The following is an 18,583-nucleotide window of genomic DNA, read 5'->3' as shown; positions in this document are numbered from 1 at the left end:
AGAACTTTTAGACGACATATCTTGAGACTATCATCTCTCAAAACGATTGAAAATGTTAACCTGTCATACGTCGGAAATTGTTTTGTATTTAAAACTCTTGAGAAGTAAAATTGCAAAAATCCTAAACGGAGAGTCCTTTATAAAAGGGCAAAATCAAAAACTCAAACACATCAAGCACATCAAACGAATGGAAAACAACTGTCATGACTTGGTACAGACATTAGGATGAAAGTTTATAACTGACGATTCAAAATGAAATAAACGTATTTAGTGAGTATCAACGCAAACGACAGTCGGTTGATATGATTTTTGCGGTATAACATGTACAGAAAAAAATAATCCTGCTGATCTAACTTAACTTAAGGATTCTTGTATACTGAAAACGGCTAAAAATGTGGTAGCTTTCGCTATTTGTGGATTAAATCAAGGTTAATAACATTATTTTTAGTGACCTCTGAAAAGTATATGAATTTAACATATAAAAATAACATTTTAATCCTGCTGTAAATATAGGACTAACAACTGATAAAAAATGTTAAATCAATTTCATCAAACGAGGCACTTGGTTTACACTGCAAGACCAATGTCATATTTTAATGCTTGACTTACATTCTGTCGCATCTGTTTCTTATCGGATTTATAAGAAATATAAAAGACCAGAGGTCCAATCAACAAGTCGTTGCCAACATGAAGTGTGCAGTGTTGTTAGTTGTCATCTTAGTATCATATACTGGTAAGTGTATACAAATCTACATAAAAATATTCTCTTTATATAAAAACCATTGCTTGCCATGTTACTGATATCTAGTCTACTATAAAACAGGTGCCATAGTAATACCATAAAAACTACTTACCCTAGATGTACTTAAAACTTACACTTCCCGTTAGCGTCATGTGTCGCATAGGGCGCGACTCTATATGTGGTGCGTATGAAAATTGGAAAAAATGCAAAGATCTGATAAAGTATATAAATTGATAGTATACTGCGGTCGAAGCAAATCGAATATCATCGGGTTAAATTTGACGGTAAATTAAAAAAATGTCCAAAAAGTGTAAAAACTAGTAAAAAAGTCTGATCATCTTTCAAATTAGTTCACGAAATGATCTTTCAAATTAGTTCACGAAATGATCTTTCAAATTAGTTCACGAAATGATCTTTCAAATTAGTTCACGAAATGATCTTTCAAATTAGTTCACGAAATGGTTCATCTTTGTTTCATTTTTAATGATGATATTTGTTTCCTTAAAATGGCTGTAAACGACTAATCCATGCATAACCAATCTCTAGCTAATGTTTTATATTGATAGTCACATGAATACGGATTTAATGAGGTCGAATTATTCATCAGCGATATTTGTATGCTAATTTTGACAAAATTATCCCAAATTGGCTGCAAAAAACGAATTGTTATTTCATTATTTCACTTTTATTAATGATTGAACCAAACGAAATCATATTCTATTTTTTTTTCATTCTCGAAGCTGGTGCCCCTTTAAGCTGTACATACTAAAAAGCATCAAATACATCATATCGGCACAACAATAATGAAATAACACGCAAAGAACACATAGAAGTAAAATAACACTTCAATTAAAAATAAGAATAACACGAAAAGCTCATTTGTATTCAGAACAAAGAAATTCCTATTCATTCCATGTCTTATTTAAAAGATTTTAGAGGTGGAAAACTGTAGTTAAACACTGTTCGTACAAAACTGTGTTTGTTTTACCTTTTTATGATATCATTGTATCTGCATATTTACATTTTTTACATTAAACAAATCTTTACTAGTCCTTTTCTAGTTGTACAAAATTGCTATTTCAAATTTTATACAATAGTTGGTAAATACTGACCGTGCCAAAACCCTCATGGTTAGTAAATGATTTTAAGCACCCTCTAAAAGTAGAGTTGTTAAGATGCATTCCTGCATATTTAACTGATATGAGTTTCAAAGTAAGTTTGTTAAATTCATGCAAAGAGATTTTACGGTTGGTTCACATTTTGAATATGAATATATAGACTGTTGTAACAAGTTTATTCCCCAACTTCCAGAACTGGAATTTACTCACGATTTGCGTGTATTTGATTTTTTAACTAATCAATAAGTTTTCCTGATTATCAGACGAAACGCGCGTCCGGCGTAAATACCAAAGTAATCCTGGTATCTATGGTAAGTTTATTCTGCGCTGACATGAATTATCATTGATATGGTGATAAATATAAATTAACAAAACTTTTAAATTTTTGAAATACTAAGGGCGTTCTACCTCTGGAGTAGATTACCTTAACTGTATTTGGCAAAACTTTTAGGAATTTTGGTCCTCAATGCTCTTCAACTTCTTACATTATTTAGCCTTTTTAACTATTGGCGATTCGAGCGTCACTGATGAGTCTTTTTTTTAGACAAAACGCGCGTCTGGCGTTAATACAAAATTTAATCCTGGTATCTATAATGACTTAATTCTACAGTAGAAATATACATGTTAACCGTGCCCGAAAATTTAGAAACGATCCTGGTAAACTTGTCGATCCTTTAAATAAACTTATTCTAAAAGGTTACCAATTTAACAATATAATAAGATCATTAAATATTGTTTTTATTGGTACAAAGATATAAAGATTTGGTTTTGAAGTCTAGTTGTAACTGTAGAAAACTTATTTCTAACTTGATAGCACATCCTCGTATTTTCGGAAATGTTGTTAACCGTGCCCGAAAATTTAGAAACGATCCTGGTAAACTTATCGGTCCTTTGGATAAACTTATTCTAAAAGGTTACCAATTTAACACTGTAATAAGATCGTTGAATATTGTTTTTTTATGGTATAAATATTGATTTTGTTATCAGTAAATATTAAAACCAAACTAAATAATACTTGTATGTAATATACATATACACATTCATGGATCTACAATCTGTCGATACCTGTATCTTGGCATTGCACAAGGTCAAGTTTTTGACGGATTATGGCGTCGTACATGAAATCCATTGGATGTTGGATGTGTACGGATTGATTATTAAGTCTTAGATGCATGATTTTTTTATAAGTTGTTAGAGGCTTTGAACTAACTATCAGTTAACTGCGAGTACTCTCAGAGCTGTACCTAGTGTCTTTTTGTTGTTGGGATATACAAGTACCCAGTTCACGTCCACTTGTATGTTTATCCGTCTTATGAGTTTAACCTTTTCAACTGATTTTTATAGTTCTTTCTTATGTTGTACTGTTATACCACTGTCCCAGGTTAGGGTAGGGTTGGGATCCCGCCACATTCTGTATGTATGATGCCTGTCCGAAGTCAGGAGCCTGCAATTTAGTGGTTGTCGGTTGTTTATGTGTTACATATTTGATTTTCGTTCATTTTTGTACATAAATTAGGCTGTTAGTTTTCTCGTTTGAATTGTTTTTCATTGTCATTTCTGGGCTTTTTATAGCTGATAATGTGGTATGGGCTTTGTTCATTGTTGGAGGCCGTACGTATGGTGACCTATAGTTGTTAATTTCTGTGTCATATTGATCTCTTGTGGAGAGTTGTCTCATTGGCAATCATACAAAATCATCATTTTTTTTTATATGATAGTCTTAATAACGACAAATAAGAAAATATATGGTCGTCTTATAGATAGAAAAAGGGGTCTCGGTGGCCAATTGATCCAAGTAGTAGAACTATTTTATCACTTGAATGTCAACACAGAGGTTGCAAATGACAGGCATTTTTCCTTCACCGACACAAAATAGCACAATGGTGCTGAAAAGGGAGTTAAACACCAATCAATCAATCAAAATAGAATATAAATTTATCATTGATACATACACTAAACAGTAAAGGACCTGGTGATTACAACTTTTATAAACACTATGCTATCCTATTAGAATTATATAGGAGTAAAATTTTAGTAAATTATATATTATCATATTTATATTTTTACTTTACAGATGCAGGGTCTGACTTTTATGTATGTATATTACCTAAGATATCCTTGTTTGACGACAATAGTTTTCATTATGTTTTTTTTTACTTCCACTTATAGCTTGTAGATGATCTCTTGTTAATTCATCATCATTTGTTTGACTAAATCTCCCTATGGGAAAATTTTGAAAACAGGATTGTCGTGTATAAACATTAATAAATAGGCACCATATTCAAGACAATCATAAACTCGCACAACAGCAGCTGATACCTAACCCCTATGAATTATCACGTTTCTTTTTATTTGTTCTTATGTTTACTTTTCGAAAAAAATAATAATTTAAAGAAAAGAAAATATGAATAACTTATTTTATATTACGGCTAATCGACTTTATAACATTTTGAATCAATGAATAAACACAAAAACACTGAAAGTTCGACTGTCAATATAATGGAATTGTATGTGACTGTCATACAAGTGAGAGGTTTAGCTAGCTATAAAAGCAGGTTTAATCCACCATTTTCTACATAAAAAACATGCCTGTACCATGTCTGAAATATGACAGTTGTTGTCCATTCGTTTGAAGTGTTTGAGCTTTAAATTTTGCAATTTGATTAAGGAATTTCCGTTTTGAATTGAACATACCCTTCTCCGCTTGATCATACAGTATCATGCCCGTCATAATTGTCAAAGAACTTTGCTCTAAAGTGGAGAAATTGAAATAATTAACAACAAAGTATAACTGCAGGTACAACACTCTAACAGTTGTTTACTGTCCGGCTTTACAATATGAGGAATAATTATGGGAAGTGTAATAAAAAAAAAGTTTATTAGATCACAAACTTTTAAATTACACTGGCCTGTTGTCTTCATAATAAAGATATGAAAATATACATTGGCAGTTGTACAATTGGGCCAAAAGTCTTATCGAAATATGAACCAAACTAAACATTATGACGTTAAAAATTATATCAAAGTATCAATATGATTGAGCCTTATGATAAACGTTTCTGAAAGAACGGATATATAATAGTTTACCTTAACAATTACTATTAGAAATAGTTCTTAAAAAGGAATAAAAGTATGTTCAAACATTTTTGTATTAACTTTTTTTACGTGAGATTACTAATAAATCACCTCAAAATTCTAATGGAAAAGCAATCTTATATTACTGAGTTTCGGTCAATACAGACAATAATACATCTAATACTATATGTCAATGTATGTATTTTATTCTTGTGCCAACTCAACATTGATTTCTAGTAGATGGCATGTCATACTTACATTTCATACTTTCTTTTTTTTGTCAATTAAATTTCTTTGAATATTTTACAGTTGGACGATGATAGCTATACCTCTCCAGCAGTTGTGTCACATGTATCACATGACCAAGGAAACACCCTATTTGGACATAGAAGTAACATTCACGTGAGCCATAGTGTATTTGGACACAGGCATAACACTCATGTGAGCCATAGTGTATTTGGAGACAAAAACGGTGGGGTACTTTCAATTAGTCATAAGGTTCATCAACATGGACATGCTAGTCATCATAATGGTCGCCTTCACGGAAGCTTCGGATCAGTTGGTCACCATCTGGGACACCTTGGCCATCGTCATGGGCGCTCTGGTATATATGGTCACCGTCATGGACGCTTTGGAAATCATCTGGGAGACTTAGGTCACCGTCATGGAAGTTTTGGTTTATTTGGTAAAAAACATGGACGCTCCGGTCTATATGGTCATCGTCGTGGACGCTTTGGTCGCCGTCTTGGACACTCTGGGCATCGTCACAGAAGCTATGGTAGATATGGCAACCGTCATGGACGCTTTGGTATATTTGGTCACCGTCATGGACGCTTCGGTAAACGTCACGGGCACTCTAGACATCGTCATGGAACATACGGTCTCCATGGTCACCGTCATAGTCGCTTTGGTCGCCGACACTCTGGACATCGTCATGGAAAATATGGTCTATATGGTCACCGTCATGGTCACTTTGGTCACCGTCACGGACGCTATGGACACCATCATGGAAGTTTTGGTTTATTTGGTAACAAACATGGACGATCCGGTCTATATGGTCATCGTCATGGACGATTTGGTAACCGTCACGGACACTCTGGACATCGTTACGGACACTATGGTAGATCGGTCCACCGTCATGGACACTCTGGTATATTTGGTCACCGTCATGGACACTTTGGACATCGTCTAGGACGCGTTAGTCACCATCATGGAAGTTTCGGCCTATTTGGTCACCATCATGGACATCATCATCACCATCACGGACATGTTGGTCACCATCACGGACATTTTGGTCACCATTATGGACATTTTGGTCACCATCACGGACATTTTGGTCACCATCACGGACATTTCGGTCACCATCATGGCCATCATGGGTACCGTCATAAAGGAAAGTATTACGGAAAAGCTAGGAAGTACTACAAAAAATATAAAAGGACAGGAAATAGTAAATACTACCGGAAATCCCGAAAATATCACAGTAAAGGTTACAAAAAATATTTGTATTAATTCACATTAAATGTATGAGAATTAGATTTTTTAATTATTCAAATCAATCTACTGTTCTTTATAAATAAGATGTGGTATGAGTACCAATGAAACAACTCTGCATCCAAGTCACAATGTGTAAAAAGTTATCAATTATAGGTCAAAGTACAGCCTTCAACACGAAGCCTTGGCTCACACTTAAAAACAAGCTATTAAGGACCCCAAAGTGACATGCTTAAAACAATTCAAACAGGAAAACCAACGGTCTAATCCATAACAAAAACGAGAAACGATAAACACGTATGAACACGACCAACAAACAACAACCACTGAAAAACAGGCTCCTTGGAGGGAAATTTGGACGAACAAATGAAAAAAAGGGGTATAAAATGTTAGATAGGAGCAGGAACTTTGCCTTGCAAATGGCCACCCTGTACCCCTTACAAACTTGTTGGAAGTAACTTGTTAGCACTAGAATCGTAATGCGTTTCTTTAGTACATAAATGTAGCTGTCTTTGTTTTTTATATGCCCTTTCTCTTCTTTCTCATATCGTTCATTTTAAATCAATAATATTGCAGAACGAGGCATTGATCTATGTATCATTTGAAGAAAAAGAAAAAAAAAGAGTTGGTACTTTCCTTTTGATCTTTCATTAATGTACTTCGATCAAATGCAAATATGCTTCCATTTTCTTATTGTAGACCTGTATCGCAGTGTAGTTTGATTGAACTTAATATTTCCGACTTGCATGGGATTGATTAAAGTTAGAAAAACTATTTCTGCACCATAACAAGATAATTGCATTAAATCAAACAAGGATGTCTTAAGAGTTGAATGAATGAATTTATTTATTTGCAAAAAGCATTTACATGCTATGGCAATCAAAACATATATTACATATATGACACAATAATAAACAGCAGAAAACAACACATCATACAAAGTGAAGTAAGAATTTGACATCTCATTTTCCATACTGCCTTAATATAATTACATAATTTTATAGTTGCTGTTTTATTGACAGCTTTTAACAATTGATCCAGTTTATAAATATTTGGCCAAGAACAAAAGTATTTTGGTAAATAATGTGACCTTGCAGGTCTTTATACAGGACAAACTAAAACAAAATGATATTCGTCTTCAACAACGTTCATATTACAACAAAGACACAATCGTAATTCTCTTGGCGTATTGGTATATCTACCAACTTTGATATTTAATTGAAGTGTCCCACTACGTAGTTTCGTAAGTAATCGATCATCACAAAATAAATTTAAGTAATTTTCAAGACAAAAATCTGTCTTGATTCTTTTATACATGCAAAGTTTTTCACAATCACATAAAGATGTGGACCACTCTTGAAAATATTGATCAGTAATACGTTTTTTAACAATATCAAAAACTACATTAGTTTATAGTTACATCCTGTGAAATCCACAAAAAGTTCAGGCCAAGATTAGACAATAAATCTCGTACATAAGAATCCCAATTTGTTTTAACATTAATAACATCTTTATACAGAAGCATGTAAACATCGTGAACAACACTTGTTTTTTTTTCAATAAAATATGAAACCAATATTTTAAAAGTATAGTTAACTTTTAAAGAATAGCACTAAGTAAAAACACGCAGAATCTTTACATGAAATGCTATATAGTTATATGAGATAGACATTCGGAAATTAGAAAACAGGAAAAGCTTAAAAATAAAGAAAAAACAAATTATACGAATGAGCATTAACATTTTAAGCCACGATGCTACACAATATTTTTACTTCACGGGATATTTTAGAATTGATTGTATTGCTGCTGTAAATTCAAATCCCATTTAAGAGAGCAAATACCTTCAGATATTGATTTATGTTTTATAATGTTGGGCTGTGTCTCTTTAGAAATACACATATTTCATTCCTTTTAACTATTTATTTAAGTATTCATAATAATATGAAAACACGTAAAAGATTTTTTTAAAAACCCATTAAGAAAGAAAAAGTTAAATGTATACATCCGCTAATGTTTTTTCCGATTTGATCAGTTTTCCTTCATTCCTACATTATTGACACTGACGTATACTTTGTTGGATATTTCCTTTCATTAATATGTAGAGTTCGGGTGGGATTGTACTTCATGTTCATATGATGAAGACATAATCTTTCAAGCAGTTTAACTGAGGTCTGGAGCTGACATGTCAGTAGCTGCTAGTAGTCCTTTGTTAATTTATTTATCATTGTCATTTTGTTTAGTTTCTTTCGTTACCTATTCTGACATCGGACTCGGACTTCTTTTGAACTGAAATTTACTGTGCGTATTGTTGTGTGTTTGTTTTTTCTATATTGGCTGGAGGTTAATGGGTTGAGGGTTGAAATCTCAAAAACATGTTTAACCCCGCCGCATTTTTTAGCCTGTCGCAAGTCAGAGGGGCCTCTGTCCTTTGTTAATCTTGTGTGATTTTTAGTATACATTTTTGTTTAGGGTCCAACTGAAGCACCCCTCCGGTAGCATTGAAGACCCGGGTGTTCTCTGCTCTTTGGTCGGGTTGTTGTCTCTTTGACACACACCCCATTTCTATTCTCAGTTTTATTCAGTTTGAAACAACATCAACTATTCAGCAGTTTACTACCTTTATATGATAAACTGAAGTATAAGTGTGGTAAAGCAAGTTTATAAGCTCTCCGCTTATTTTTTCTCTCTCACATATTGGAAAACAAAGTTGGGTAGTATGGTAAAGTGAAGTCATTTGAATATTCATTATTTATGTAATAGATCTATGCTATTGGCAAACAAAATTTATTATTTCAATATGAATCAATAATAGTAATTCGGAAAACACTGACTGTCTTTGCGTTTCTATCATTTAGAAGTATAGTATTGTGGATAGTTGTTTCATTGACTTTCATACATCTGGTTATGTTTTAAACTGGATAAGAAATCTTGCTATTTACTCTCAGTGGGTGTTTTACATACTATAAAACTAAATACGGAATTGTGGTGAATCTTCACGAATATGGTCATTATCATACTCATTGGAAATATTATTTGGGTAACCGTTATCATATGTATATGTCCAATGCTTTTAAAAAATCAAATAAATATAAAAATGTCCAATATGTTCTGTCTTTCCGATATATCAGTGTAGAAACGAAATTTGTGAAGTCATCCTCATGACATAAATCATTTAATTATAAATCAAATTTAGTTATAGCATCACCAAAAAAACCAAACATCTTAGCATTAGATTTTTTGTTGCCAACACAAAGTCCTCTTGATTAAGACCTTTTCTTAGTGATGATGTAACATATTTTAAGCAGGAAAAAAAAACTATAAATTGGTCAAACTATAGCTAGATTTCACTTATAAATATATCATGATTTTTTTGTGGAAAGCATTGTTCTATCCACAGAACAAAATTGTGCATCACAACTATCTTGTTATGAAAATGTAAATCATAAAGCTAAACAGTTTCAATATGAATTGTCCTTTAAACAATTCTGTTTGCCTTAATACTATTGAAAATTTTTTGATAAAGGTGATAACTAAACTGTTTTTCAATCTTACGTCTCGTAATGATGACTTTTATGATCATCAATTCGCTTATTGAAAGTTTGTAGCAGAAATAAAAACTTTTTAATTTGTATTTCTGCATTGTAACTTTGTTCATGTTTATTGATTGTTTTACACAAGGTGTTGTGTCCCTGTATTGAAACTGGTATTTGTAACTTAGTTTCCTGGTGATCCAGGCCATGTTTAGCTGATTTAAACAGTTTTGTTTATTTTAAAAATGCTTTCGTAGAACTCCATTCTCCCATATAAAGTTAGTTTAAAGTGATCCCAAACATATCTAAACCTTTTATATTTTTGTTTTTTCCCTGTCCCTGTTATCGTTGGCTTCTGTCTGATTTATTTGCTTACGTTTATTGTTTTAGCACTTAGCTATTTTGGTACATACATACGAAGTCATGTGAAATCAAAGGTTTTCACAACTCTTTAATATTAAAAATCATCAAATATATCATTTAGTTTAAATTATACAATAGTTACTAAAAATGTGAAGTTCCTAGGAATTTAATTCTTCAGTTTCCTCTATAATCCCGGGTAAATCTGTTGCCATTTACTAATAATTTCCATGACTACGAGCACTATATAAAGTTCTATAGAATAAATTTACATGAATGTTACCATAATGAACAGCAAAAAGAAATAGCAGTAAAATCATTTATTTATCAGAAGTTAATGTAATTATTCTCATTAGAAGACCAAGAAAGTTAAAAGGCTTAATAGGATGCCTTCATGACATAGCTAATTATATCGTCAGGAAATTTACAATCATATGGAGTTTTCATGAATTATAACGGGTCAAAAATATTTTAACACGAAGAAATATTCAATTAAAGGATGCTGACAGCGAAGTGAATTTAAGTATAAGGAGTTTTGGTAGAAAAAAGTGTGCGAGTTTATACAATTAGATTAAGCTACAAAAGAAAAAAATATCATGAATCACTAGGTATTGATATATAGTATCAAATGGTTCAACATAACTCATGGAAAGATGTAATAGTATTCTGGTGAATTTTATATTTCTATAAATATAAATTAGGAACTGATTCATTTGAAAATGCTTCTTATTCTACCAAGTATTACTTAGCTTTACAGAAACGGCTGTATTTGAGTGCTTTATTCTTTTTCTTAAATGAACAATTAAGTTTTCCGGAACGGCAGAGAAAGGAATTTTCATCATCAAATATATATATTGTATAACAATAACTATAACATAATGGAACTTTATGGTACTGGTTTTAGAGTTACTTGTTTGGTGTTTTCTATCTTGATGTACATCATTGGAACCGTTGGTAATTTACTGATTATATGGACTATTACCACAGTAAAACGAATGAGAAGTATTCAGAATATGCTTCTAGCATTGTTGGCTGTTATTGACCTTCTTATTATAGGATATTTAATGCCTTTTGGTATGCACGTACTCATAACAAATGAAAAACCAGGATTTGGTGCATGTCGTTTTCAGGCAATCATCACGGCATTTTTATTTTCATGTAGCATTCAATTCATTATGTTCATTGCCTTATCGCGTTACTTTAAAATTTGTCATAGCCAGAAGTTTAACAGAATAGTTACCGCGAGGAACGTTATAATAGCAACAATAGGGGCGTGTGCGGTAGGGGCTTGTTTCGCGTCCTCGCTGTGGTTTTTTGAATCATTGTGGACATTTGAATTTCCAATGCATTCCTGTATTTTTGACAGATACGGATCAGTGACCTTTTCCGTGATCTTTATGGCAGTTGTTATTGCTTTTCCTGCTGGAGTTACAGCTTTTTCGTACATACGAATATATCGTCATGTGAACAAGGCTAGAACACAACTTCATAAAAACTGGAACAACGGTCTTGCACAAAGAAAATTTAAATATGAACAAATCTTAACAAAGACACAATTTGTAGTGTTTATTGTTTACATGGTGATGTACTTTCCGTTCGGAATAACGGCCGTAGGTGGACAGAGATCTGATTATCCCGATGTTCTGCATACATTGTCTATTTATATGTGTTATCTGAATAGTTGTATCAATAGCATATTGTATGGCGTTTTGAACAAAAATATGAGAAGAGGCTACTTGGAATCCTTACGATTTGTTAAACCGAATCAGAACAATAGTGTAGTACCAACAGTGTCAGGACATTTGAGCGGAGGACAAACAACACAAGCGTCAACACAACAAGGTTGATATTTTGTAAAACATGAATTGATCAAGTGTTAGTTGTATTTAAAGTTATGTTATTTATAAGTCGATATTTTTATAAAAATACTTATTTTCAGTCCCTAAAAAATACATCGGGGTAAGTTTTTAAGTTTGAAATTCCCTCTATCTATTATATATGATTATTAAAATGAGATAAACCGCAAACTAATTGGTCATATAAGGATTAGGAGCAATAAGGTCAAATTGCCTCATTTGATGTAAATAGACAGTAGGCAAATATCGTCGTTGTAAACAATTCTCCATCTTGGTTTTCAAGATAAAAAAGGAAAAACTTGTATGTTGTCCTAATGTTATATTCTAGGCCATGTCGGTCATGTCGTTCCACAGGCTGGCTCAGCGCGCACTTTCTTTAAACTAGCTATCTTAGTTATCATATTTTTTTTAGAGATTATTGGCGTTTAATTCGATCGCTGGCTAAAAAACTTTTGAAATACATATTAGTTGGTGAGTTAACTCACCCGGTTTACACGACAATACCTTCTAAGTATAATGATTTTGTGCTTATATTTGTACAGGGATAGGACGTCTCTAATGTTATATCTGTTTGTGTCAAATTCATTTTATTAAATTTGCAAATAATATAAAGTGATTGTTGCCAAGTTTGTATAACTTACTCTTTTATCCGGCAGAAGATATATTTAGTTCATTTCAGTTATTTCAACGCTGTATATGACAAGATATAGTATAACTTCCAATGAGACAAACACTCGTAAAGACCAAGAACATCGAAGGACAAAGCATAAATAATTACAGGTCACCATATGGAATTTGATAATTCGCAAAAGAAAACCCCATACCATGTAGTATTAAGCAATAAAACGGCTCGGTATGACAAATGTGAACCTATTCAGAATAGAAAAAATCCCAGCCTGGTACATACTATAACAATAAACAAATTTAAAGGCTATGATAACAAGCAGCAATCAACGACTACCAGTGCAGGGTTTGACTTTTGACATAAAATGTGAGTTGAATATCTTTGTGTGCTCCATCCTGCTATTTCTAAAAATAGATATAGAAATTATGCTCGAGAGCAGTTCAACATAGATTATATTGCACAACTCATGGTAAATATGACATACAGCAATAACTTTTTATCGAGTTTGATATTTATTCTTGTGTAATGGTAAATGATATTTAAGTGCATACACTTTATTTGCAAAGATGTGTTGATTAAAAGCCTTTTATCAATATTGTAACTTGCGTGTTTCAGTCTTAATTACCAGTACTAGCTTTTTGTCATTGGGTTTCTTGAAATAGAAGTTGTACACAATTTTTACAGAAGTTAATGGTTAATTATGATAACATTTTAAAGTTCCTCTGCATGTGACATACTTAATTCTTTTTAATTGAAATTACAGAAAATAAAGTTTAATGGAAATGGTTTGAAGCTAGATGATATATAAAAAATATCGCTAGGTGGTAATTTATAAGGAAAATCTAATAATTTCTCAGCTCTTACATGTAACTTATTCATTTATATAAAATAAGAAGTTAACGGTGGATCACAAACTAAAAGCATTACTAAGATAAAAAGACAACTGCATCTCCAGTTAAACAAAGACGAAATGATAAAAATTTAAATAACAACAGCACACAATTGTAAATTAAAGAAAGTCACACAGCATCTTGACTAATCAAAAAAAGGGAAAAAACCATGAAACATACCTAACATTGATCATTTAACTTTATTTTATTCATTAGTTGACATTTTTATACAAATATTTACTTCCAGTCCTTAAAGAAAAATACATCGGGGTTTAAAGGGAGGGAGTAAAATGAAAAGACAGGATGGCAATGAATTTTCTGCACTACAAAAGGCAGGAAACAAATACACAGGTGTACCAAAGTCACAATCAACAAATGAAAATATTTGATCAATTCTACTCGCTTAACATAAATATAAAAAATGTTTCTGTTCCTGTTTTAAATTAATTTACTGACTTTGTTTCGTTCGATAACAAATTTAAATATTTGATTTTTTTCATGGTTTACCATTTGTAACAACATGTTAAGATTTTAGAATATTAACTGAACCTTGGCTAGCAATGATGATATATACCATATACATATTATTGTACCTAAAACAAACTTACCAAATTAGTTATCAATATCAATGCAAACAAGTTTGCAATCATTATACTGAATATGTCTTTTACTCTAAAATAAGTAAAGTAGTGTTGTTAAACCCTTAAAACGATAAATTTCGAAACAGATTAGATCAGAGCATCGAATGTCTCGTTTCAGGAAGCCAATGTAGGACATCCGAAAACATGATTTTAATTCGAAATCGCGAATTGTATAATTCGTTGTCATAGATTAAATTTGTGATAACGAATTTGTGCTATTCGTTATCAGTCAAACTGACGATTTCGGCCGTCTGAAAAAAATGTGAATCTCGTCTTACTGATTATTTTGCTTTGTAAAGTTTCCCTCTATCTGATATAGTTGAAAATAAGAAAAACCGCAAACTAATTAATCAAAAAGTGATTAGGAGCAATAAGCAATAAGGTCTATTGCCTCTTTCAATCATGTGGAATTATTTTGTAGATCTTTGTTTTATGATCATTTTATAATAATTTATATATAATTTTCAAAATATAGACCAGACACAAAATATAAAAAAGCCTAAATAAAGGAAAATATACAAATACCTGTAAATAGTTATTTAACAATTTTGACGTAAATAGACAGAAGGTAAATCTTCTAAACAATTCTCTATCTAAAGTGATTTTCAAAATATGCGATCATGTCGTTCCGAAGGTGGACTAATTCCATAAATTCAAGATAACGAGATTATCACGAATTTCATCTGTCATAACAAATCTACATTTGATAAATTTGGTACCGTTAATGTTATTACTACCACTGGATCGATGCCTCTGCTAGTGGACTGTTAGTCCCCGATGGTATCACCAGCCCAGTAGCCAGTACTTCGGTACTGGCATGAAAATACGGATTTTTTGTGTTATTAAAATTTGCTGTTACAAAATGTTAGAAATTATTATACATTAAGGAATGTATCTCCCTCATGCAAAGCTCTGATTCCTTTCACGGATTTGGCTATACTTTTTGGACCTTTTTGATTATTGCTCTTCATCTTTTATTTAAGCTTTGGACTTCAAATATTTTGGCCACGAGCATCGCTGAAGAGATATGGATTGTTGAAATGCGCATCTGCTGCAGGATAATTGGTACCGTTAATGTTATTGATAACGATTTCTACGGAGGCCCATTTAGGACCTCACAAAAAAATATAATTTGAATTCGAATCACGAATTTAAATCTGTTACAACGAATTATACATTTCGTGATAACGATTTGAATTCGTGATTTCGAATTCAAATTATATTTTTTGGAGGTACTAAATCGGCTCCCTGTTGATTTCAAATCATGATTTGAATTTAAATCTTATTTTTTTAAGGTACATTTTGTACCAAATGATCTTCCATAAATATGTCTAATAAGTATATATATGTGTAAATCTTATTAGAATATGTTTTGAACAAAGCTATCAATATCTGGGTTTACTAATAACAGGTTTTTTAAATTATGATGTAATGACTTAAGTTGAAGCCAAATCAGCTAACAGGGAATTAAGTTTGATTATGATATATAGTAAGGCCCATGGCTATTTCCTGTACAGTACATTTAATGGGCAGAATCAATTTGCGCCAATTGCAGTTATGAAAAGGTATTATTTGCGCCACTCTCTATTATTTTAATGGTATTAATTGCGCCAATAAATGAAATGAAATTGCGCCACATTTACCTGTAAATATGTTTTACCTACATCATACCTGTACATGTTTTACCTATATCATACATGTACTATAATTAACCTTTCCACTTAACTCACCAAAAAATAAATTGTTTAGTAATAGAATATTTTTTCACGAGTCAAGATGTCTGATATACCATTCAGGAACATAGAGTCTGATAGAGGAAAACCGGTCATCATTGTTGAAGAACATAAATCCGTCAAACATGTAAAGAAAACTGTAGAAATAAGGTGGAGATGTACAGTTAAGTCGTGTTGTGTTAGGTTATTCACAGATGAATCATGTACAATTATTTTGAATGGAGAGTTAGATCATATTTATAAAACAAATATCCAGAAATTAGAACGTCAAATTTTGAGAACTGCGTGCAAAAGAGCGACCCTCAAACTGCAGGTCCCAAGCCCGTATAAAGGAGGATCGAGGGCATTCAATCATTTAGTTTTTATATATAAATAAAAATGAAAAAAATTGGCGCAATTAGATGATTATTTTATTGGCGCAAATGATACCTATAGTTTTGAAAATTAGGTGGCGCAAAAGAAGTATTGGCCCAATTAAGTTGTGGCGCAAATGAGTTACTTTTTGGCGCAAAAAGATATCGCCCCATTTAATAAACTATCCAGGTTTGGTCAGTTATAAGTTATGGTGCAGCCATTTGGGGAACCAGATATTTTTCGTGTAATGATGGTGTCCAGAACATGGCTTTCAGGTCTTTTATGGGTGTGGATAAATATACCCCGAACGATTCAATTCAAGGGGATATGGGCTGGAGACCTCCCAGTGTTAAGCAGTAGACCTGTGTTTTTCGACACTGGTTTAGATGTAAAATAATGTGCACAGATAGATGAGTTACAGAATATTTAAATGGTGTTACAGTAATGGTCTTAATAAGACACGAAATTGGTGTTTTAGGATTATGTCTAAGTTTAAAGAATGTAATTTAGATTTGTATGTTGATTTAAATAATGGATTGCATAAACAAAATATTACACAGATATAATAAGTTTTATTTGATAATTATATAGAAAACTTGCAAAATAGAATTTTGTCACAAAATGCTTGTAAAAAATTCCGGGCTTATAAATTGCTTAAAGACAGTTATGGAAGAGAATTATATGTACTTAAACATTTATCGCATAGATATAGAAGTGCTTTTGCAAAAATGCAGCGGGGTTAAACATGTTTTGTGAGATCTTAACCCTCTCCTATACCTGTCATACCTCTAACCAATGAAGAAAAACAAACACACAGCAATACACACAGTAAAACTCAGTTTAAAAGAAGTACTTACAAGTGTAAGACTAAAAAAAATTGAAAAATAGCATATCAATATACACTAATCCTCTATATTGACTTTACAGCCCTACTGTTTCTTGTGGTTTGAATCATGAAAACAATTGAAATGAATATATGTCGATACCTATACTTTGGCATTACACATTCCTTTATTTTGGCATTGCACAAAGTCATATTTTTCTTCTGACTGTTAATGAGGTCTTGACAATAAATCCTTTAGATGTTGGATGTGTACGGAGATATGTTTTAGTCTTAGATACAACTTAGCGAGAATGAAAATTTGGAATGTGTTAAAAAGGATTCAACCCGACCAAAGAACATAAAACAGCCCAAGGTCACCAATGGGTCTTCAACACAGAAAGAAAAATCCCACACCCAGAGTTGGGCTTCAGTTCAATCAGTTGGGCCTTAAACAAAATTGTACTAGTTCGGTGATAATTGACGTTTTCGTATATAGTTTTATACATACACAATGCCGTTAGTTTTCTCGTTTGGTTTGTTTATCATATCTGTCACTTCGGGGCGATGTTTACGTACCAAATTCCTTATTGAACGTTTTCTGTAACAATTTACTAAGTTTATAGCTTTATATGTGTACCCCTTGGATCAATGCACCAAATCGTTCATACGTCATTCAATAGTCCATTTGCCAATTACCAATTTGATTCTGTTAATACACACTTTTTAAACAAATTACTTCCCTTTGTCAATCGTAGACTGGTTCCATACCGGACAAATTTGGCTTTTGAAAGTGATGTATCGGCAGCTTAACTAATTTTTCATAAAAAATAATTTCTGATGTCAAAAGTATTTAGATTAACAACAAATTAATGTAATTAAAAGATTTGAAAGCCTTAAATATTACTCACATTACGCACAGGTAAATTTGCTCGTTCTGCTAGCTCTCAATTATAAATGAAAATTAATGTCCCTCATAAGGGAGACAACTGAAAGAGGGATCTCTTATTACAGGGTCAATTACGGGAATTGGCAAATAGCCTAATCAACTTTGTCTCCGCGTCTTCATTGTTATATGTATTTCATGTACCTAAATTGAAATACCCCAATTTTAAAGTATCAAATGCATCACGTAATCGACTTGATTGTAAAACACAGTATTTTCAGTTCATGTTTATTAAACCAACTTTGAGTACATGGTTTTGATCATTATGTTTGCCATTTTATTTCAACGCTGTAAAAAATGAGAAGATATAGTATTAGTGACAATAAGACAAACACTCGTAAAGACCAAGAACACCGAAGGACAAAGCATAAATAATTACAGGTCACCAGATGGAAGTTG

The 18,583-nt window shown here is 32.2% G+C and overlaps 1 protein-coding gene across 1 annotated transcript; it reads left to right on the top strand.

The window, feature by feature from the left end:
- Positions 1-687: 687 nt before the first annotated feature.
- Positions 688-6,447, top strand: LOC139511032 (filaggrin-2-like). Its single transcript, XM_071297600.1, has 3 exons — positions 688-733; positions 3,935-3,954; positions 5,245-6,447. The coding sequence occupies exons 1-3, from the start codon at positions 688-690 to the stop codon at positions 6,445-6,447; spliced, it is 1,269 nt and encodes a 422-aa protein (XP_071153701.1).
- Positions 6,448-18,583: the final 12,136 nt, after the last annotated feature.

Source organism: Mytilus edulis, chromosome 2, assembly GCF_963676685.1.
Source record: "Mytilus edulis chromosome 2, xbMytEdul2.2, whole genome shotgun sequence".
In the NCBI taxonomy this organism is placed as follows: domain Eukaryota; kingdom Metazoa; phylum Mollusca; class Bivalvia; order Mytilida; family Mytilidae; genus Mytilus; species Mytilus edulis.
This window is presented reverse-complemented; position numbering and strand designations above follow the sequence as displayed.